This window comes from Sturnira hondurensis, unplaced genomic scaffold, assembly GCF_014824575.4.
Source record: "Sturnira hondurensis isolate 20B ecotype Veracruz unplaced genomic scaffold, ASM1482457v3 Scaffold0000167, whole genome shotgun sequence".
Classification (NCBI taxonomy): Eukaryota; Metazoa; Chordata; class Mammalia; order Chiroptera; family Phyllostomidae; genus Sturnira; species Sturnira hondurensis.
In genome coordinates this window covers 8,463,243-8,487,817 of record NW_028072798.1, presented here as the reverse complement: position 1 = coordinate 8,487,817, position 24,575 = coordinate 8,463,243, and the positions used below count along the sequence as shown (strand labels likewise).

Genomic DNA, 24,575 nt, shown 5'->3' with positions numbered 1-24,575 from the left:
AGGGGAGAAAAAGTAAATTGATCTTGGAAGGATCTGAATAGAACTTAGTCATAATAACATTGCCAGCGTTACTTTTCCCTTTATTACCTGGAACGTTAATTCAAGCTGCGCATGAGGATGTAATACAGAAAGCAGGCAAGTGAAGAAATATCAATACGGTTTGCAGCTTTTCTAAGGAAACGTGCCCACTGGGGTTCCCAATTCCCCCTTCCCTGGTGGCTGAGCCTCTGCTGAGCTCTACTCATCCCATTCTATTGGTGTGGAAAACAGTTTTGAGGGAGACAGGAAAAGTGGAATGCTGCTTTCTTGCTAAGTTGAAAATCGTTCCCACAGTTTCGTGTTGGGCTCAGGGAAGCCGGAATGCACGAAGTGGGGAGTTGGAACGGGGCCCCAAGTGTGGGGCTGGTGCCCCGTCCCTCACCACCGTGGGGGTGTCAGAGGGCCAGGGCCCGGCTGGACAGACAGGCTTGCAGAGGGGCACATAGCCAGAAGACAGTGTGGACTTTTTTCTAAGGGCCCTGTTGCGGGGCTGGCAGAACCCAGAACCGGCTAGCGAGCCCAGGAGGTGTGCCCGCAGAGCTTCCTGGGAGGCCAGGGGATCCTGAGCACGTGGAACTGGGCACACGGGACACTGGAGCGAGGACCACGACACGGGAGACAGGCAACCTGACCCCAGGGAGGCTGGCGGGGGGCGGGGGACCAGCTGACTGCAGGTCAGGTTTGGAGTCTTGACGAGTCTGTTAAAGAAGAAGCAGTTCTGAGCAGAGGACCCTGTGTGTGACTCAGCATGAGGCCACAGCTTCTCTTTGCTGTCGGGTGACTGAGTAAAGCTTATGGCTATTGTTACGATTAGGTCTCCAATGATCTCTTAAACTTGCCTTTTAATTCTGTCATGGATAGCGATTATTCAATGTAACAATTACACTTGATAACATTCTCATTATCTCTGCCAAGTCTACAGAGAGGCCTCTAGAAAGTTATTTGTTGGTGTTTCTGAAAGGTTTGCATATAAAAGAAAAAGAGAATGAAACTAATCATCAGCAAACCCCGCAATAGGTGATACTTCCGGTGGATTAAAAAGTGTAAACCATGGGCTGACAGAATTAGGAGCCTCCTTAAATTAAAACTTTAGAGATCACTGTTTGCTTTCCTGTCCAGATTAAGCAAAACTTTCTGTTGCTCAAATGGGAAAGAGCGCTGTTTGCTCTCCGGCGAGTATCTCCACTCGAGCCCAGGGGACCTGAACTGGGCTCTGAAATACAGCAAAGCATACGGGTCCCTCTGGGCAGAGGCTCAAGGCCTCTGTGAGCAGAGGAAACCTCCCGTTCAGAAATGGGCTGATTCCCAGCCAGCAGCAGGGGTGTTACTGGCCAAGGGCTGGGAGCCCACTGCAATCAAACTGTTCTGTCCTCAGAGGGAAGGTGCAGGACAAAACGCACATTTCCCACATGGCTTTGCAGACCGGGGAGCAAGTAGCCAGGGTCCCCACGGCCCCCCTGCACCTGGGCCTCTCAGGTCTGCTGACAAGAAGGACGCAGGAATGGAAACTCGTACTGGTGAGAGGTGACCAGGAGGGGACACACTGCTTCCTGCTCCTCAGAGTGGGATCCAGGAAGGTCCTTGGGAGGTCGTGACTTCTGAACTTACTTCTGGGGAAAACAGAGGCATTATCTTAAGAGTCTTGGGGCTGGGTTTAGGGTGGTCGCTAAGGGTCAAGGTCAAGAACCCGGGGCGTAGGTTCCATGCCCCATTCAGGGCCAGGGCCAGTCCTGCCTCCAGCCTTCCATTCCTTACAACAGTGACCTACCTACTCCAGTTCAGAGACGGCTCATGACAGTCACCTGTGCAAGGTGTTCTCGATACATCTGCCCCTGGCCTGGGAGGGCAGAGAGGTGCCGGGCACTGGATCTGTCTGCAAACCAGTGTTCCTCTGACCGTCGGGTCCCTTTGGGTGAAGCGACACGGTGGGAGTGGCTTGGTCAAGTGAGAATGCCGTGGCTAATGAATCTAGGATGCCCTGGACCAGAAGCCTGGACCCTCAGCCCGGGAAAGGTCCACACGAAGGGACTGCAAATATGACAGCCGGTTTGAAGATGGCAGTGTCTGCCTTGGGTCGCAGTGAGCCTTCGGGGCAGGCAGACCTCAGCGACCCCGAGGCCGTTGGATCGCATAAACACTCCAGCTCTCTTCTGGAAGGCAGTGCCGGGCCCCAGCAGGGAGCGGGAACTCTCTCTGGAGGGTGGGGGACGCGTCCGGCAGTGAAAGCGCGTCTGCCTAGGAGCGCTGCTGCAGGTGGGGGTCAGGAAAGCGGCCTTTGCCCTGCGTCCCTGACTGCTGGCAACAAAAAGATACCGACGCCTGAACATGCATTTTGCACCTAACACCTTAATAAATTATTGCATTAACTCTGAGAGAGGCCACTTGATGATCTCAAAGGGACTGCACCGTGACGCCACACATACACAAGCCCTGGGGGCAGAGGGCAGACTTGGAACATTCACCCAACACCGGCTCCTTTGCGAATCGGGTCACCCACATGCGGTCGTCCCCCCACTCCCTCCTCGCTGGCAGTGCAAGGTGATTTCCCCGCAGTTCTCTGCAGGTCAGTGAGCACTGGCCCAACGACCTCCTCAGGGGCTTGCTTTTCACATTAAGGCCACTGGGGCACAGGGCAGCTATGTAACCCAGCAAAGACCACTCAGCTGGCAAACCCCGAGTCAGGGTTCGAACCCAGGAAACCTGTTACCGGAGCATCTACTCTTAAACTCCATCCTATTTCTTGTCTTTACCCACATCATTCCGCCTGTCCCTGTCTGCCAGGTGAACCCCTGTTTGTTGGTCCAAGTCGCACTCAGGCACAAAGTCGCTGAATCCTCTTGCCCAGGTGGGGCAGGGCCAGGTGCAGGTGACGCAGTCCGCCACCCTGAGTGGCTCCCCATGGTCTTCCCAGGGGCGGGTGGCAGTGGTGCCCATGGGTGACTGTGGGATACCAGGTCAGCTGCTGGAGCTGACGAAGCATCTGCCCACCTCTCTGTGAGGGCACAGCGATACTGACGGAAGTTCCCGGCCACCTCCTCTGCTCCAAATGCACCCGGTCCTCCTCCTTTCCTAGCTAAGCAACCCCCCCCCCCCTGCTGCTAGAAGGAAAGGGAGACTTTTTCTGCTGAAGGAGAGAGTTCTCTTTCACGGGGACGGGATGGAGCAGGAGGTCCACCCAACCTCTAGCTTTATCTACCAAGGGTAGCATTCGACCCCTACACACCTCAGGAGCCTGTCCTGGGCTGAACAGTGTCTCCGAACTCCATGCCTTTCTGGAACCTCCAAATGTGGCCCATGTTTGGAAACAGGGTCATTGTCAACCTCACGAGTGAAGTTAAGACGAGGTGGTCCTGGGGTAGGGCGGGCCTCACCAGTGCTTCCCCATGCTGCTGTCTTCCTAAGAAAAGGGTACCAGGGGCAAGGTCACGGGAGATGGAGGCAGAGGTCGGGGGGATACTGCTGGAGGCCAAGGGCCTCAGGGACTGCTGGCACCACCAGAAGTTGGTGACAGGCAGGGACAATCTTCCCCAGAGACACCTTGGATTTGGACTTCCGGGCTCCAGAACTGTGACACAGTGACTTTCTGTTTCAACTGCCTGGTCTGTGGTAATGCGTCAGGGTGGCCCTAGGTCACTAAATCCCAGCCTTCAGGACTGGATTCTGAGCCTGCAGTCACCACCGCCAGGTCACGTGTTTCTAGACCCAGGCAGACAACTCTGAGGTGAGCTCACCCTCCGGGCAGGTAGAGACAACTTACATTCTGCGCCTGCCCCCTGCACTCGGGTTTCTACGAGGGCACGGAGGGGAAATAACTCGAATACAGCAGCCAGAGTGTGGCGACGCAGGGCAGTGCCGAGTAAACCAACCCCAGTCACGCAGACGGTGAACATGTCCCATGCAAATGCATGTTAAGCACCAACTTCTTCCAGGTGTGTCACACACTGCACAGGTAATGAGCACCTGTTTGCCCACGTGGAACTAGCAATCCAATACGTGATAGTCGGTAAATAAGGGAGCAGCACAGACCAAAGGGCCCCACGTGCTTGGGCAGCTGTCATTCCCCCTCCGGATTCTGTTTAGACCAGATGGTGACACCTGGGCAGAGGAGCGCAGCAGACAGGAGACACACCTGCACACTCGTCCCCAACCCAGCTGGCAGGAGTGGTGGCACCGTAGTTCCGACATGGTCCTCTGCACACTCATGCTGGGACACACGTTCGCTGCTTTTGAGCCTAATAAACCTAATGACTTCAAAGGAACTTTGAAGCAGATTTCTAAACTATAAATCCATAGGCTCAAAATGGCACAGAATTCCACAGAGAGTAAGCCTGGATTCCAAAATTAAATTTAAAGCTCTGGGAAATAACCTTCATATAGGCAAAGCACGAAACAGAAAAACTAAAGATTTTGGGGGTAAACAATTAGCTTTCAAAAGTCCATCAACATTTTATTTTTTACATTTTAATTTTAATTTTTATTTAGTTCTTGTTCAAGTACAGTTTTCTGTCTTATATTGCCAGCCCTGCCCCTGCCGTGCCCCCCACCTTAGTTATTGTCCATGTGTCCTTTATACTTGTTCATGTGAGTCCATCCCCTTTTCCCCTGTGATTCTCTCCCCTCTCCCCTCTGGACCCTGTCAGCCTGATCTGTATTTGAGTGTCATTGGTTGTATTTTGCTTGCTTGTTTGTTTTGTTGTTTAGATTCCTGTTAAAGGTGAGATCACATGGTGTTTGTCTTTCATTGCCTGGCTTATTTCGCTCAGCATAATGCTTTTCAGTTCCATCCATGATGTTGCAAAAGGTAGGAGCTCCTTCTTCCTTTCTGCAGCATAGAATTCCATTGTGTAAATGTACCATAGCTTTTTGATCCAGTCATTTACCAATGGGCATCTAGGTTGCTTCCAACTCTTGGCTATCGTAAATTGTGCTGCTTTGAACATCGGGGTGCATAGGTTCTTTTGGATTGGTGTTTCAGGGTTCTTATGGTATACTCCTAATAGTGGAATTGCTACCCAATTAAAAAATGAGCAAAGGACTTGAACAGATACTTCTCCAAGGAGGACATACAGAGGATCCAGACACATGAAAAGATGCTCGATATCACTAGCTATCAGAGAGATGCAAATTAAAACCACAATGAGATACCACTTTACACCAGTCAGAATGGTTATCATAAACAAAGAAACAAACAACAAGTGCTGGAGAGGTTTTGGGGAAAAGGGGACCCTAGTTCACTGTTGGTGGGATTGCAGACTGGTACAACCACTATGGAAAACAGTATGGAATTTTCTAAGAAACTAAAAATGAATGTGCTTTTTGCATCAACAACATTTTAAAGGCTCGTGAGAATAGGTCCCCAGAACTCAGAAATGTCTGCCGGGATTTACACCAGGATGACTGAGACCTCTTTCGTCCTCATGACACGCTCTTTCAGAGCACTGTCCGCCCTGGTGGTTGTGAGGGTTGAGGGGGTAGGGAGGTCAGGGGTGGGAGGGGATGGTGGAGGTGGGAGAGGGTTTGGGGGATAAATGGTAATAGATAAAAATATGATAAAAAGGGGAAAAAGACAATCATTATGAAATAAATTTTTCTATGATTTAGAAACACCTTGAATTTCAGGGTCAAAGGCCCGATAGGAATGTTCTAAAACTCTGTAACTCTGGCATCCTCATGACCCCCGCTTCCATGTGTCTGAATTCAGGACTACGATGCTCTTTCCCCCCTGCAGCGGCCCCTGCCCCCGCGCTCTCCTGGATGGGCCTGAGCCCGTCTGCTGCCCACACACAGCAACACGTCCTCTCACTGTGGCTTCTGCATGTTCCACGGCACACACGCGTGCTGCTGTCAGGGTCGCTGACACCTGAGTCTCTGAACTGCCCCAGGTGGCGGCCGGCTCAGGACTACGGGTGCAGCTGGGGACAGAGGCCCCAAAGTGAGGACCGCCTGCAGACCCGGCTGCTGGCCGGCCCCATCCGCAGCAGTCGGCTGTGAAGGCTTTAGCGCCACGTGCTGGCTCCTGCGCGTCCAGAGCGACAGGCCTTTGTAGTTCCGTCTCTGAGGCTGTACAGTGACCACTTCCACTTCCTTAGTTTTATGTAACTGCTGGTGACATTGGCAAAAGGACACAGGAAGGAAGAAGTTTCTGTCTGAGAAACCTTCCTTTCTCTTCCGCCCCAAAGCTTTAGACGTCCGAACTCCGTCGTTTAGAATTGAGGAAACCGGCTCGCAGGCCGAGATTCGAGTTTGGGTCTCCCGACAAGGACCCTGGTCCAGGCGACTCCCGCTGGCCACACTCAGGCTCCGTTTGGTAAACGCGACTTTCCCCAAAGCCTCCGCCACATACTCGAGCCTGAAGATGGTGGCAGGGAAGGGGTGGAGCTAAAAACCAGTCACCCTGGGATGACCCCAAGATCCCGTCATTCATTTGGCCACCTACCTGGCGTCTGGCAATCAGCGGCAGGACGGATCATGTGACACCACAGGGGGGCGCTGCTGGGGAACCAGGAGGCCTCGGTCACAGGCTCCAGGTACCCACCACCCATTTGTGTTGCTAGGCAACAATTTATGTGGCATTGCTACATTTCTATATAATATCATCTAACATTACATGTATACAATACCACATATGTATATAATGTTGCAGGATAATAGTGGCTATGTCTTCTACTTCCCAGGCAAGTCCAGCCTCTACATGAAGCAGCTCTGGATACAGTATCTCGTTCCTCATGCCAACCCTGTACCAAGGCACCTACAGCTCTTCCTTGTACTTCCATCTTTACAGATGGAAATACTCAGTTCAGAGGGTCACGGGACTCGCCTAAGCGCATCTCTCTTCTGGTTCCAAAGCTTACTCTTCATTCCCCATTACAACTCCCGCATCGGATTTATCTGTAGTTTTTTAATCTACAACCCAATTAAAGCCCAGGAGGAATATTATTCATAAACAGAAGCACAGAGCCACCCTCTCTCCTAGGACAGGCTTGGCATTGTGTCTGTTTGAAGTATGGACGGGGCACAGACCGCAGCTGCTGGCTCACGAGCCCTTGCCCTTCCTGTCCCTGGGCAGACACCATACCGGGGGCTCCTCACTGCGGTGGCTGCCCGAAAGTCTGTCCAGACCCAAGGCACTCAGAGAAAGCCCACCTAACACTGGAATAGGACAGAGATTGCAAGAAGAGGCAGCCAGTGGGATGGAGCTAAAGCTTGCTATTTGAGAGAACACGGATGGAAGGACAGGTCATTATATTTGAAGGATTCTCTCCCTCTTACTCTTTTTCCTTCTGTCTGTCATTTATATCTGGGCTCATTCTCCAGAAGATTTTGTTGTGGGGTTTGGAAGAACTATGTCTGAGTTGGAATTTAATAAGACATTCACTTACAAGAAAGATCAGGAGAGAAAGGAGGAAACGGAAACATGTGAAGTTGCTCAAATGCATTGAAAGTGAGGATGAAATTTTTTTCTAATGCTACAAGCAGCAAATTTTTAACATAATTTTAATTGTAAATAAATATATCTGTTACTGAACACATCTGCTTAAGTAAAGTAAGTATATAGTATATATACTTAGTTAAAGTAAGTATATAGTTCTGTGGATATGAATAAAATATTTATAATCACAAAGCAGGATTTATTAAAATGCTCTTAAAGCTAAATTATGTTATAGTGAAAATACTATTATAATTGGAAATCCTGTGATAAGCCTCTGCTAACAGAACTGGATCTATGGTCACACGGCCACTCCAAGAACAGTTTTAAGCTTAACAGCTAGAATGCTCCAGTTTTATAATTTGGCCCTCTGGAAATAAAGCTAACTGCATTCTGGCATTGTACTGACAGGTTTCTCAGATAAGGAGAAAGCAAAGCTGAAGCTAATATTTTTCCCCCTCAAATGTCACAAAGATATTAAGCAGAAAATAGTTCAGTGTAGATTTCCTGGTGCATGCATTTAGAAATTTCCTAAATAATTAGCCATATTCGGGACCAATGAAAGCTATGGCAAGATCTATACATTCCCCACATAGATAAAACCTAAACAGGAAGGTATTCCTAAGGCCAGTCACTTCTCTTGGTGAGCACGGGAACACGGCAAGGTGAAGATTTGGGCAGAAAGTGCAATGGGGAAGGCGGAGGACCCACTGCCTCCTGTGGGGGTCTGAGCTCCCAGAGACCCATCTGGGGTCGAGGCAGCTGCACGGGCGGTTTTACAGTTTCCTGGAGCAGCAGGGAGACTCTAATGGCCTCTCACTGTCCCTGTCCCTTCTTTTATGTGAGAAGGTACAGAACGAATGCTTGGATCGCAGCTCCAGGTTTCACGGTGGGTCGCAGCACTGACCCGCCCTGGGGGGACGGGGGTAGGGGCCAGCGCTCAGCTCCCATGACAGCCAGTCCATACGGAAGCAAATGTCGATACAGGGGGGGAAGTTCCAGAGAGGCAACTTGGACAATGAAAAGATGGAAACGGTACGTGTATCATAGGTTTCCTTGAGGGCTATTGACAAGACCCTTGTGAATCACGTGCTTCAGAAACGTTCGCTGTGACTGGGACTTTGGGGGGGCGGCTGCTCCCCAATTCCTCCGTGTCCTGAATAACCCCAGCCCTGCCGTCTCTAGCTCGCTCTTCGCATTCCGTCTCTCTCAAGTTCATCAGACTCTACGACAATGTCCTTGGGGTTTCGTGTATGGATCATCATTGAACAATGTGTGCACACAGACTCATTCTGTAATGCCATGGATATCGGGTGGGCCAAGAAGTCCACTTAGTTCATTCCTCTGCAAAAGACACATTTTTCATTTTCACCAGTAACTTTACTGATTTTGATATTCTGCTTTTGAAAAAATATATTTTAGTGATTATACTATTACGATCACCCCAATTTTCCCTTTTCTGCCCTCCACCTGGTACCCCTAGTCCCTCCCAGCAATCACCCCCTTAGTTCATGTCCATGGGTCATGCATATAAGCTCATTGGCTTCATGTTTCCTATACTATTCTTAACATTCCCTTATCTATTTTGTACCTACCATTTATGCTTCTTAGTCCCTGTACCTTGTCCCCCATTTTCCCTTCCCCTTCTCAGCTGATAGCCCTCCAAGTGATCTCCATCTCTATGATTCTGTTCCTGTTCTGGTCGTTTGCTTGGTTTGTTTTTTTAGATTCAGCTGTTGATAGTTGTGAATTTGTTTCTATTTTAATATTCATAGTTTTGATCTCCTTTTTCTTAAATAAGTCACTTTAGCATTTCATATAATAATGGCTTGGTGATAATGAACTGCTTTAACTTTACCTAGTCTGGGAAGCATTTTATCTGACCCTTCACTATAAATGAGAGCTTTGCCGGATAGAATAATCTAGGTTATAGGTCCTTGCTTTTCATCACCTTGAATACTTCTTGCCAGTTCCTTCTTGCCTGTAAAGTTCCTTTTAAGAAATTAGCTGACAGTCTTAAGGGAACGCTATAGGTAACCCTCTGCCTTCCTCTTGCTGCTTTTAAGATTCTTTCCTTATCTTTAACCTTTAGCATTTTAATTGTGATGTGTCTTGGTGTTGATCTCTTTAGGTCCAACTTTTTTGGGACTCTCTGTGCTTCCTGATCTTGTATGTCTATTTCCTTCCCAAATAGGGACGTTTTCTATCATTATTTTTTCAAATAAGTTTTCAATCTCTTGCTCTTCCTCTTCTCCTTCTAGCAGCCCTATGATGTGGATGTTGGTACATTTGAAGATGTCCCAGAGGCTGCTTAGTCTGTTCTCATTAAAAAAAAATTCTTTTTTCTGTTCTGATTAAGTTCTTTTTTCTTCCTTACCTTCCAAATCATTGATTTGATTCTCAGCTTCATCCCCTCCACTGTTGGTTCCCCGTAGATTTTTCTGTATTTCACTCAGTGCAGCCTTTATTTCTGCCTGGGGCTTTTTTATGCTGTTGCCGTACACAGTGAGTTCTGTGAGCATCCTGATAACCAGTGTTTTGAACTCTGCATCTGATAGGTTGCTTATCTCCAAACCTCTTTTGGAGGTTTGCCCAGGAGGAACCTCTCTCCTGGCACGTGCCGTGTTTCCGGCCACTTCACTCTCTCCCCATGTGCCACCTGTGCCCGTCCTGCTATTGCTGTGGGGCTGCACCCCAAAGGGGCCGGATGAGTGTACGTCTCAAGGGAGGAGTGCATGTCCAAGTCTGTGCAGGCCCTTTAGAGGAGCCCTCTGATAACTGGGCAGTTTATCCCACTGCCCCAACCCCCACTGGCTCGTACAGACAGAGGTGATGGGGACTTGTCTTCCTGGAGCTGGAACCCCGGGCTGCTGGACGGTCTGGTGTGGGGCTAAGACCCCTCGCTCCTGAGGCACCCCTCCTGATTTTTACCCACCACACATGAACGTGGGACTGCCCATTCCACCACCTCTCTGTGCGTCTCTGCCCCTCCTACCCACCTAGACGAATGTGGTTTCTTTAAATCCTTGGTTGTTGGACTTCCATACAGCTCTATTTTCTGATGGTTCTGGGTGCTATTTGTTTTTTAGTCTTGCTGTAATCTTTTCTGTAGTTGTATAACAAGGCAAAGCGTGTTTACCTATGCCTCCATCTTGACCAGAGGTCTGATTTAGACATTTTGAGTATATCGGCTCTCTCCCACATGGTAGAACATTGATTATTCTCACTTAATGTCTCCATTTGGTTGCTATCAACTTCAACTGTTCTACCCAACTGTGGGGCAATATCCAGGGGAAAATGTGCAGCACAAAATTTCACAAACCACTCCTGACACGTTCAATCAGTCACAGCACCCTCTACATACACGGCACCAATCTTTCTTTGCATTTCATTTGCATTGTTACATTTCTTGAAATAACAAAGCACATATGCTGAAAATGTTGTTTATTTACTTCCATCTTCAATATTAAAATGGCTACACAAAAACCTGCCAATTTTGATGTTTTTTAAATGCACTCTGATATGACAGCTGTCACAATACAGTCTAACAAGATTGTTTTGAATGAAGTTAAAGACAACTACTAAAGCCATCTTGTGGAAAAAAAACAAATGAACTTTTTGGTCAACCCAACATCCGATGCTACCACACAGTAAAACTATGATTCTGAATTAAGAATGTTTAACACTTATTTTCCATGCAGTAAAAATGCTGCTGCTAGAACTTGCAGTTTAGACCATGAAATACTCAATTACTAACACATCCAGTTTTTACTTTCCTGAAAGAGTAACCACCCCATCTCACTGTCTGCACGAACTCTACAGCTCTTCAGAGGTTCCAAAACGGAAACCGCGCACCCCATCCTGAGTTTTCCTAAGTTCCCGCCACCCCAGGGGAGGCTGCTTTCACTAAATCTGTTTAATACGAAACGTTCAAGTAGGTCTTACTATTGAAAGTCGGCTGACCACTTTCTGAGAATTCCATGATTTCCCGAATAATCTGCCTAAGTAGATGCTTAAAAGAAACTTGGGAATAATATACAAAATAGTGATTCCAAATAAAGTACTTGTTTAAACACAACATGTGGTGGGAACTGCTGTACATCCCATTTTTGGTCTGAGTTTTTGCGTGTGTACAATGAGATCATGTTGCAAAATTTTCATGCAGCGTTCACTAAATCACTAACTTACTTCCATGAATGTCAGGAATCACCTTGAATGTTGACTCACACCATGCTTAGAGGAAGTACGGAACTTCAAATTTAGCAACATAAAAGGAAACCACGTTCACATAGTTTCAAGAGGCAAATGAGGAAACGCACGCTCCCAGGGAGCGGTCATGCACCCACCTCCTGCCGAGGGCCGGTCGCCACGCCTTGTCGCGTGTTTGCCGAGGTAAAGCACACTCATCCCAGCAGCTCAGGACCTTCGACGACTTGTAAACTAACATTCTAAATATTAAATGGCCCAGCATGTACGCACATGTATATATTTTTAACCAGTACTTACCATCGGCTGAGTAGCTACAAGTGATGTACTTTTCTATTCAACTTTTAGAAATGGAAGAGATACGTTGACCAAACCGCCTGTACCACACTTTATTAAATATTGTTTTAAAAATTTGTCTTGAATCCACAAAAACTGCAATTTTAACAGGAAGTATCTAAAAGTAAAATTACTACCAAGAGAAAGGACCAACTCAAAACTTACTAATGTATTCCAAAAACTATTAAAAATAACTTGACAATAGAATTACTGGCAGATTATAGAGCTGCTTCAGTGCGTTGTACTAAGTGAGCTGTGCGTGTGAGGAGTAATCAATGAGGTTGTTGATTTTACTGCCTCCCTGGGAGCAGGAGGAGGCGCGGTGGGGGTTATGCTGTTTAAACCTCCACATGGATCTCGGTGTGTCTGCGATAATAAATCCTGAACGCGCTGCTCGTTAACTCTGCTTCAAACCACTGCCCCTGTTGAGGACTCAGCAGGCGCGCTGCCTTCTGGGATAACTCACCGTTCATGTTCTTGAAGATGTTCAGGATCGGCAGGATCTGGCGGTAATACGGAACCAGGGCCTCGCCCACCATCTCGGCCGACAGGACCAGGTGCTGGATGACTTTGAGAGTGACGCACATGACCTGCCGGTTCCGGAGGTTCAACGCATCTGAACGGCAGGAAAAGGAACAGGCGGAGAAGGGTGTGAATCTCCACAATGACTGGGTGAGTCAACTGGCAGACCGTTTGTCTGAGCTGTTCTCTGCTGGGGACCACCGAGGGGGTGGGCTATTGCTACGGTGGCCCCCCTACACTATCAACACCATCTTGTCGGGGTGCTGTTTGTGCTCCCCACTGAGCAGGACCCTCACCCACCCTCAGCAAGCAGCTCCCATCTCTCTCAGGGAGGCCGTGAGGCACAGGGGACATGAATGGGGACAGAACAGTCAGCGTCACTGGAGTTGAAGCACGCCCTCAAGGTTGACAACAGACACATTTTCCATGGCCCACCCACCCTGTTCTTCAAACCGGTGCCACGACACGAAGACTTGTTTGGGAATGGGGACGGGCGTATGTGTGAGTGGAGACTTCAGGCTGGTCACTCACACCGACTGTTTTCAGTAGAAGTGAACACAAACTATGTTTACACTTTCAAGAATGCAGGGAAGGAAGGCAAAATCTTAAGTTTGGAACTTTGAAAGGAATCAGCTGTAACAAAGTGTTTCTAAGGAGTCCTTGCGAATGCAGGGACCAGCTGCACCATGGGGGTAGGACAGGAGCCGGCGCCATCTGCCCCTCCCCTCAGGGAGGACCAGAGCGCCCCAGGCCAGCACATGGTCACTGACCGAATGAACCTGGCCCGCAACCCCACACTCTCCTGGTCCCGGTCTCCTCAATCATGGGAATCCGACTGCCTTTCTAAGATGGCGAAAGGTTTGCAGATTTGAATAGAAGGACCATATAAAGCATGTGTTACAGAAGGAGATTCAAAGGGGGCAACTTGTACACTGTGATGCCCCAGACTATTCCAAGGCAAAGTCAAAGGCTCTTATTTGTAAGATATTCTACCCTCTCAAAAAGAAAAGAAGGTTGACTATGACCTTGAAGCTTGTGCCACTTAGGGAGGGATGAAAGGAACCAGGCTTTTCAAAGGGATGATGCCACACTCAGAATACCTGCGGGGCCTTCCCGCCTCATCCTTGAACACTCCAGGTCAAGTTCCCAATCTCCCGAATCTTGAGAATCTTGAGAGCCCTTCAAATTCAGTTTGTTCCAAAAATAAGTTTCTGCCGTAGACTTTCTCTTGGTCCTGTTTCCCATGTTTAGCAATGCCACAACCAGGTTCCCAGCCAAGCAGGGTCAAATCCTGCTTCTCATCCCTCACAGTCCTCACGTCGCCAAGTCCTCCTGGTTTGTCTTTGTAGTATCTCTTGAATTTATGGCCTCTTACCCATCCTCTCGCCCACCGCCCTGGTCTCCCCATTCCACTCCTCCGCTCTCCACGCCCTCACCTGTCCCCACAACCTGTCTTCTCACGTTGCTGCTGGGCAAACCTCCCTAGAATCTGTCTAACGACCTCAGCATCTGCTCACAGCATTGTCAGTGTCCCCCTGACTCCACTTCCTACAGAATGAGGTGCACACCAGCCAGTCACAAGGGTGAACTGAGGGTAAGTGAACCGAACTGAATTCTCAGTAAAGAATCTAAGATGATGCAGTATCTTTCAGTGGTTGCACAGTTATTTCCTCTGGAACCACAAACGAGTTTTAAAAATACAGTGTGGTCAGTTTTGCTTTCTCTGGCAACAAAAAGGCAGTTGGCACAGGAGAACCCCTCCAGCAGCCCCCAGCCCCTCGTGCAGAGCACGTTCTGTCTGGGAGCAAACACAGTCGGGGTGAACAGAGATGACCCGGGGAAGCCAACCTGAATACAGCAGTAGATGGTCACCACTCCAGCATTTGGCCACTTCACAGGCCCTACCGTGTGTGCTCCCCAAACAACCGGAAACAGAGTGCTGTAGCTTAGCCCAAGAGCACCAGCAGTGCGAGCACCAAGACCAGGGTGTCAGAAATCCACCGGCAGGCGAGAGGCTGAAGGGCAGGTAGAGATTTCCACAACCAGTTGGGATAGGGAGGGGCTTTCTTCTGGCCTCATCCCACCAGCACAAGCTGCTCCCGGTCGTCCGGCACCTCTGTGCGCCAGGAGTGACACCGAGCACTCTGGTGAGGATTTGTCTATGTGATCCTCACTCACGTAGTGACAAGGGCTCAGTGAGAACATGCCACACACCAGTCACGGCTCTTGGAATCGGAAATATAGAACCAAATGAGACAACCCCCCCTGGGGTTTATATAGTGTAGAAGGAGAGACTGGACACATTCTACAAGTATGATAAGGATTTGTAAGAGGGCGGGATATTTAAACAGCAGGTCAACAGGGGAACTCCGACCAGTCTAGAGAGTTGGGAATGCTCCCAGATGCAGGGACGGACCCAAGAGATGAGTAGATGTTATGCAGGTGAGGAGTATTCCAGGAGAGGGAGCGGCGTGCTAGAGAAGGCCCCCTCTTGCCAAAAGGACTTCTCCTTTACCATAAGTCCTGCTCCGGCTCCTATGGAAAGAGTTCTGTTCAACAATGTGTAACCGAAGCCCCGGGCAGCGTAGAGACAGTCTCCCAGGCGGTTGCACCATTGGGTGTATGTTTTTGTTGGGGTCATTTGGAAGCAGCAGGAAGAGGTATGCAGAGGTGGGAGGTATGCAGAGGTATGCAGAGGTTTGTGCCGAAAGGGAGCTGTGGCACTTTCCCCAGCGGAACCCTTTCTCCCTGTTGCCTTAGCAACCAAACAGGACCGGGTGTGTGAGACACCGGGTTGCGCCTTTCCTTTTGGCACTCCCTTCCCTCCCACTCCGCTCCCTAAAAAGGACTCGCAACTCCGTGTAGCTAACTAAATGTTTTGTAAACTGCTTATGGAAGATCAGACATCGAAACAGAACCACGTGAGCGTGTTTTTTAACATCTATTCAAACAATTGTATAATGGAGTGCATTTAATTCTCACCACATGTTGTGGGTTCTGTTTTTTTCAAGAAAGCTTTCCCGTGGACGCTGAAACATTACAAGCAGGAGAACCCACTGAAGGTATCAGAGGCGGCGGCTGTCCAGGCAGGGGTGGAGCCCATCTGCCAACTGTAGGAACGCTTTCGGTGGCCGTCGTGGCTGCCAAGTGCTGGCCTTCCACAGTGCTCTTCAGTTAGGGTGAGCACGCCACGCCTGCAGCAAGACAGGCTCGCGTGGGCTCACCCACTACCAACGATAGGTGGTTGCCATGTGGAATACACTGATGAATGAGTAAACTTCCCATTGATACGAGTAACAATAACACCCAACTTTCGTTGTTTAGCTTTATGCCTATGAGTATAGTTCATTGATTACTTGGGGATAAATTAATTCTCTTTCTCACAATGCCTTGTCATATCTATTAGAAAATGATTATTTCACTTGATCACAATCCCTCCAAATCAGCATGGTGGTGTGCATCGTTACCAGATTGACAAAGAGTGACAAGTATCGGGTTGGCCAGAAAGTCCATCACGTTTTCTTCTCACGATGGCTCTGAGCTGTCTTAAACTTCATTTGAAACAATTTTGTTAGATGGTATTGTGACAGCTGTCATGTCGTTGTGACAGCTGTCATATCAGCATGCATTTAAAAAATAAACTTCATCAACACGGGTGAATTTTTGTGCAGCCATTTTGAAACTGAAGATGGAAAATACCCAACATGTTTGGTGTATTGTGCTTTATTATTTCAAAAAAGGTAAAAACGCAACTGAAAGGCAAAAAAAGATGTGTGCAGTGTGTGGAGAAGGTGCTGTGACTGACTGAAGGTGTCAGAAGTGGTTTGTGGAGTTTCTTGGTCCTGCTGGCATTTCGGCCAAACAACCCTTGGCTGTGGGGCCGTCTGATGCACTGGAAGGTGTTCAGTGGCACCCGGCCTCTGCCCGCTAGAAGCCAACAGTGGGAGGAGACCAACATACTCAACATATCCAGATCAATCAAGTAACTGGTGAAAATGAAAAACCGTGTCTTTCACTTTATGGAAAAAATGTAACGGACTTTTTGGTCAACCCAGTAAAATGCCTACACTGTCATTCCTAGTGGGCTTGAAAGTGGGGCCCTGTGTCCCCCCCCCCGAGTGACCGAGGAGTGGCCCTCAAACCCTGACAGCCATTGTGAAATAAAGCCAGGGACGTACTGCAGAAGGCCCTTAGTTCAGCCAAGAGGGATTTTTTAACTATTGCCCATTTCCACTTCAGTTCCTCCATTTTTCTTTCTCATCCTCAGGGAATTGAGATACACCATTAAGTTGGAAGTCTTTTTTTCCCTTAATATACCAGTAGAATTAAATTAAAAAGGGTTTTTTTTTTTAAACAAAGTTCTGTCTTGTTTGAAAACTTTGTTAGGAGATATAGAGACTGTGACCCTCTAGCTTGAAAAACAAGCGACGCCTTTTCTCTTGGGATGGCCCCGAAAGCCATCATCAGGACCTCAGCCAGGACTCTCTGGAGCCCGGATTTGAGAAGCCCGCTGACACCGTCACCCAGCCAGTGGGACCTTTCTGCTCAGAAAGTGGGTCTCTACGGGACTGCTTTCTGCTCTCAAGAATCATCAGCAAGGCAGTGCTCTCAGATATACAGATGCTGCTAAAGAATAAGGAAAAATAATTTAAAGTCACAGTGGTAAAACATTCATCTTAGATTGTTATAAGTTACACGTATGACTTTCTCAAGCACAAAATCTGCTATAATTTTTGTAAAAAGAGAACATTTTCTGCTATTAGATACGGCTCACTACTGTGGAATCAGGGGGAATGGAAACATTTCCACCTCTTTTAATCCTAGAAGCACCAAACAAAACACAAAAGCAAACAATCAATTCTAAAAGATATTTTTAATGTGTGTTACTACAGATGTTAATATATCCTTGACATGAAAATAGCGATCACAACCCAACAACAGATGAAATCTTCTACTTTGAAAATGGGCAAAGAATGTGACTGGGGAATACACAAATTACTAAATACAAATGACTGATTATTTGGAATGTTCTACCTCAGTGATGACCAAATGCAATGAAGCACTGCCTCACAATTTTGAATGCCGTATTAGTGAACAGTCTTTGAAGACGTAAAGCAGGTGTGGGGACGAAGGCGCCCTCACAGACGCCACGCTGCGGGCCTCGAGTCTTCCCAGCGCAGCGAGCGTGCACGCCCGCACCCGCAGCATCTCGTTCGGGCGTTCGGTCCAGAGAAGGGGGCCGCTGGGTGGAAAGCTTCGGAAGGGAGGGTGTTGCAAGTACCGCTACTTGTAATTAGAAACCACCTAAATGCTTCAAACACAAGGGCTTATTTAAATAAAATCTCGTATGCCCATACAATGGTAAATTAGGAAGTTATTAAGATCATCTGATAGAAAAATGTTTTAATGATAGAAAAATGCTTGTAAGATACAGGTGAGTAAAGTAGTTTCACTATAATCTCCTGTTATAGAATAAAATGCAAGCCGAAACTACCAGAAATGTACGTATCTAGATGCTAACAGGAGAGACGGCATTTCCGTGGGTGAGTGCAGACACAGGGTTTCACTCCACTAGAAACCAGACTTTCTATGAACAGATGAACAGATATGAGTGTACCTTGTATACTTCCCTAGAAACAGTATCTTTCCTGATTATAACTTTGTGTTTCATGAAGCAGAATTTAAATGTTCTCCTTATTCTTTCTCAATATGCTCTCGATTATTCTGAACCATATATATTTTGAGACAAACGTTAAAATAATTTGGTCAGGTTAAAAACATCTGTTTGGTACTTTGATTAAAATTTCAATAAATTTAGAGAATAATTTTAGGGATCATGTTTTCCTACTGAGTCACTGAATCTTTCCATGAGAAATATGTACATATATACTATATATATATATATATATATAAGTGTATATATATGTCTTTAATTTTTATTTCTAATTAAGCTGCTTTGAAAAGCTTTGTAGTATTTTTCATGCAGATTTTGCAGTTTTGTGAAATTTAGTCAGAAAATTTATATTTTGTTACTATTTGTGTAAGATTATTTTATCCCAATATGCTTTCTAAAAATTATTGATAATAACTACATAAAAGCACATGAATTTTGTATGCCTACTTGTAACTGTGAACTTACTTAATTCCCTTACTGGGGCTAATTGTTTTTGAGCAATTCGGTGTGTTCTATAAGTAATATTAAAAACTGCCAAATTAATCTTTGCTTTCTAATTATTTTTGGCCATATGAAAAAAGCCAGATTTTCTTAAAAAAAGTGTGTGTATGTGTGTCTGTGTGTGTGTATATATATATATATATACATACACATATGTACATATATATACACACACACATATATATATATAGTGTCATAATGCAGAGAGCAGACACTTCAGTTTTTCACTCATTCTTATTTCTTTTTCTTAAATAACTGATTTTTATTTTATTGTGTAAAATATAGATGTCATATGTTGTCACTTAACCACTTTAAGTGTGCAGGCCTTAACGGTATTCACAATGTTGTGTAGTTCTCACCATTATCTACTCCTAAAACCTTTCTGTTGCCCAGAACAGAAATTCCTCACACACTGAACAAACTCCCCGTTTCCCTCCCCTCCAGCACCCAGAACCTCTAATCTACGCTCTGTCTCGATTTATTTGCCTATCACAGATGTCTTAAAGTATTTTAAGGATTATTTTTCTGAAGTTAAAATGTTTTATTAATACTTGAGATTGTGGGCTCAATATCGTATTAGCTGAATTATATTGCAGTGAATATACATTTTGCTAGTTTAGAGGCACTAACCATGTAACATTAAATTATAGACTAGAAAAACTAACACAGGTTTTCAAACAAAATTTAGGTTTTGGAATGATAGAAATGTTTCTCCTTCCAAGACAGAACCCGAGTGCTGTGCAAATAGACACAGGGTGGGTCGAGTTCTCATGTTTTTGGACAGTTGGAGCATCACCGATTCAACTCAGCTACTGTAGACATGGGTGAGCCTAAAATAAGTGTTGTAATGTTTCCTGTAATCCACTGCTTTCTAGTAAATTTTACATTAAAAAGCATCACTTTTCCTCTCATCCCATACAGAAAGGCACTATCTTTATCCAAAAATTCAGATTTTCCATGAAAGCTCTGTCATTACAAGTGGAAAACTTTGTCACTTTTCTGTTTTATAGACAAGAACATATTCTGACTTTAGGACCACAGAACACAGTTTAGTATTTAGTGAGTGTGCTTGGCCTTTCTTTCCACTTTACAGTTAGTTTTAAAGACGAAAGTACGCAGGGGATGAAATGGTCTCACCGGTCCTATCACAGCGTGATCAGTGTGGGACTCCCCACGTCCCACGCACGTTCGGGGAACCGGGCAACCCCACACGCTCCTGGCCAACGTGTCGCCACCAGGGCTGGGCCGTGTTGGCTCTCACACAGCTTGGAGGCCTCCAACAGGGATGGAGAGTGACCTGATGACTCCCCTGCTTTGTCCGAAAGCAGAGCGGGTGTGTCTTGGGGGAACCTGCTCCCGGGTCCCTCGACTGCTGGCTCAGCTCAGCTGTCAAGTGTTGGGGTGACAGGTGGCCATTGGGAGGGGAGACATGGCCTCAGCACCATTCTCAGAGCTAAACCCAGGGAGGCTGCCACGACCCTCTGTGGTGCCATGCCCACCAAGCACGGGCGTGTGCGCCTCCCAAGCGCTGACACAGCAGCACCAGTGAGCCGGGAGGGTCTAACGACACGAAACAAGAAGGCTGAGAGCTGTGCCGCAGAACAGAAAAGGGGCAAAGTACACACACCAGTTTCTGAGGAGGAGAAACCCTTCTCTCCCCAAGGAAGGAGCCTGCAAAACTGCGCTGCCAAGCCTGATGCCGATACTGGTTCAGTTCTGGGGCTGAGTAAGCAAGCAGGCAGAGAGCCCCCGGGAAGACAGCATGATGGCCCAGCTGGCTCCCTGGGACAAGACAGGCCAAGCACACCTCGCGGTGTGACAAGTGGGCTCCTCAGGGGCTCCTCGCAGATGACCCCAGCGGGCGTCTGCCCAGACTCTTCTCCCAGGCAAGATGCGGAAGCAATTCACAAGTTCGACTTTCTCTCCTTTAGTTGTGTGAACCCTGGGACCCAAGCGACAGGCACTGAAGGTTTGCTGCCACCCTGCGCTGTCCCCCCACCCCCACCCCGGGACACTGTAGAGGTGCATCCTCCACCCAGTCCATTTCCTGTGTGACTTAGGAAGCAAACTGAGCTCTCTGGGACAACTCAAATCTGTTTTCCTTTTGCATTTTGTTACCCAAATTATTCTAAGTACTATATACCCCTTTTCCATAGTTTCAGAACAGATTAGATGTTTTCTTCTTCAATTAAAGATCACGGCTACTTTTTACAGTTATCACTTTTAAAAGAAAGTTCCGAGGTCTATAAGTAAATGAATAAACCACAAGTGAAAGGTGACTCCTTTCCGTTCCACTACCCCCTTTCTAGTTAAATAGAATTCTCAGAACAACTTTTGTGTTATGATACGGATTCTCCTATTTTATCCTTGTTTGGTCTATTTTTTCCAGGGGGTGTTCTTTAACGAGAATATTTTGCTTTTGGAAGTGTTACTGCTTCAGCCGGGCCTGCGCAGGTTTGTCCTTTCTAGCTGGGTGACCTCAGCTCATTAGAGTTCTCTCCTAATGAGGCCACTGCCGTGCGCGCTCTGTCTGTTTGTAGGTCAGCGATGCTCCGGGGCTTGTTTTTAGCGGCTGGGGTCGCCTGGCCTCTGGCTGACCGCCGCACCAATGTGTGTTGCTGCCCAAATAAAGGATCACATGTGAGAATGTGGGTGAGTGAACAAAAACCCACTCTCGCCATTTTAATAATTTCTCCAATGAGTGGACAGCATTATATCATTATCCTCTTTATTTGTTGTTCCATATTAGGACTTCTTTCAAGACAGTTTTTGTATACTGTGCAGTGCTGTGGCAAGCCCAAATGGCAGTCCACACTGTGGACCGTGACGCCCACACCAATTTCAGTTTGTATGGGTGGAGGCTCTGTAGCTGATTGAGTTAACTTTGCAAATGTTTCGCGGCATCTGGTGTGTACTAACCAGCACTTCAGATGCTGTGGAATGTATTATTTTCTAACATCAGGTTCTAGATGACACGGGAGGAAGATGTTAAGTCCTGTGGGCGTGGGAAGGCGGAGGGAGGGGCTGGAGTGGAGGGGGGGCGGGGAGAGGAAGCAGAGCAGGTCCTGCGGGGAAACCCCGGCTGGAGCGCAGCTTGGAGCTCCCTGGTCTTCAAGCCGCTCGGGAAGGTGGGACCAGGCGTGCCCGGGAGATGGCAAAGGGTGGAACGAGAGGACCGCAGAGCACAGCGCGCACAGAAAGAAACTAAAAATAAAGCCCAAAGCTTGATTCGCAGCCAGCTAGTCAGTGGGAGTCCTTGAAGGTCATGCCAAAGGATTTAAAGTCTGCAGACACAAGGTGGGAGCCTGTCCCCGAAAGATGAATGTGCGCCAGGTGGGACTGGGAGTTGAATTTTTTCCCAGTAAGAACTAAAGCGTGTGGTGCGGGCCAGAAGGAAGGGGTGAGGGTGGTCAGAGGAGAGCGCTCTGGGCTGGCAGAGCAGGTAGGAAACTGGAGGAAGGGGGTCCCGGGGCACAGACACGCACAGAGGGGCATACTGAACCCCCACGAGAAAGCCCGGCCTCCTCTGGCCCCTGCGGGCTGTACGTGGCAGAGAAGACCGGGGAGGGCCTGGGGATGAGCAGAACCTGGAAGATGGAAGAGCTTCGGCTGCTGTCCACAGACAAAGTTTGCAGCTGACGGTGGACAGGTTAACTGTCAGAGCTAGAGATGACCTTCCTTCAGGAGAGTGTAACAGAACTCAGAGACTCTAAAATACACTGTTGCTAGCGTCCCTGGTGTGCTGGCTCGTTCTGGGCCCCCTGAGATCAGATGGGCCCCCCAGCCGGGCTGGCCAGTGACCAGGGAATAGCAGGGAAATGTGTCGACTTCCAGGATGGCGCATTCATTGTCACAGACACCCTTCTGAGGTCTAATTTCTTCTTCCCTGGTGACCACGACATTTGTCCGGCTAGGTCCCCAAGCCACGGCCATGAGTACGGCCCCCACCTGCCTGCAATGGGCGTAGAGCACAGGAGAGACACACTTTTGTTTGAACACAAACTGCTTTAAGGTTTTGACTTTGGAGATTGTTGGTACTGCAGTGTGACCTAGCCTATCCTGATCAATCAAGTTCCCCTTAGTGCGTCAGGAGAGATCTCCTCTAGTCTTAGTTTGTTTTAAACACACAGTGTGTAAGACCGAGAAGGGGCAGCCACTGGAGTCCAGATTGGAGCCGAGAGGAGTAGGGGCCAAGGATGAGGATGGTCTCCAGGAAGAGAAAGAAAATTGTGGGTCATCTGATTTTAGGAAAATAATGTTCATTTGCTAGATCCTGAAATATCTGAAAAAATAGTACGGATTAAGCAAACAAAATGAGAGGCAATTATCAGTGCTAAGAAAAGTAAGCTGTCCGAGGAAAGGAGTGGAATCCCAGTGGGAGTGTGATTTACAGAGAGCAGTGTGTGATCGCCGTGGCGTTAACAGCTGGTCACTGATTTCCCTGTGACGTGGCTGTTAAAGTGTGTGGGGGCGGGTGAAGGTGCGTCTGGGGAGGAGAGACACTTCCTGTCACTGCTCGGTGACTGGCAGCCACCACAGAAACCGTGTGGCCGGAACAATCAGACAGTGGACAAGTCTCTCAAAGAAGTTCCCGAACCAAGTCTATTTTCCTTTGTAATTAGTGATTATTTCTCTCATTTATTTGTAGTTATACAGGCTGTTTATGTGGGGTTTTTATTGTCACCTGTGGCTTTTTTAAAAAGGTTATTGCCTTCCTGAGAGGGTCACTCTTCCTTCTCGGGGGCAGTGCAAACTGGAGGCTCATCAGGCACCCGGCCACATCCCCCCGGGGCGGCGCCAGCCCTTCCCAAGGTCCGCAGGTGGTCGGTAGACGTCTGCATAGGGAGGTCTGGGGGCGGTGCCATAGACCAGCGACTTTAAACGGGTGGGCACGAGGATTTTTAAAGCCTGCAGTGCCTGGCTACTGAGTCGGGGGCACTGACCCCTGTTTTCCCTTCGATGGTCAGATGAAAACGTGACACCAGCCAGTGCCACAATGGCCATCGGTGTGAATGAATTGCAGTTCTACCTGCGTCTTTGTCACGTCGGCCAGAGATACATTTTTTGGCATGCTGCAGAATTTTCATAATCAGTGCGCTGGGCTGAGAGGTGGGCCAGGTTGAAGGTTGCTGCCCTGGACAGCAGGTGTGCACCCTGGGGTGGGGGGTGGGGGCACTGGACGGCGGGTCCAGAGCGGAAGGCCAGGCAGCGGGGGCAGGCCTGGCCTCTCCTGTCTCCCAGCCTGAGGCCCCCTGTCCCAACGGAGGCGAACAGGGGTGCCACACACTCCGCTGCCACTCTGGCTGCTGTGTCTAAGACCCCTGCTCCGCACGAAGGGTCGTCATGGAGATGTCTACATCACGAGCATGTTTATCAATGGAAGTCAATTCTCTTCACACACCCGAAACATTTCCTACATTGAATTTTGTGTCTGTAAAGTTAAAATTACATTTCCTCTCCCCATTATCAGCAGCCTCAGGGTTACTTCAAATCCACCCCCAGCTCTGGGAACAGGCGGGCAGCTGCCCCCAGTTCTCTGCCTCTTGGGGAAGTCGTATATTGCGCTTTGCCTTCAGACACACCAGTAAGAATCTGAGAAAAGCTGTTGAAGAACTTGGTAGGTGGTGACAAAAAGGGTAATTTTCGCCCCTGGAGAGTTAACACGGTACTAACAGCACCTTTGAAAATGAGACGCACATGCAGCTGTTCCACGTCACGCCCACGGTGAGCAGCGGTCTACTTCCAGACCCATCAGCTGCACCCCAACGCCCACCAGAGAGGCTCGACCTGAGCCCGGAGCGTCTTCACGTGGGGCTGGCCCCAGGCCGGACCATCATAGCTAATCAGGGCTCCTTCCTGAGAGACATTTGG

The 24,575-nt window shown here is 48.1% G+C and overlaps 1 protein-coding gene across 1 annotated transcript in view; it reads right to left on the bottom strand.

The window, feature by feature from the left end:
- The window catches only part of PACRG (parkin coregulated), a 384,316-nt gene that overhangs the window by 161,964 nt on the left and 197,777 nt on the right, over positions 1-24,575 (bottom strand). Inside the window, exon 4 of the mRNA XM_037059611.1 lies at positions 12,474-12,623. Coding sequence (XP_036915506.1) covers positions 12,474-12,623 — 150 coding nt within the window. The remainder of the gene's footprint in view (positions 1-12,473; positions 12,624-24,575) is intronic.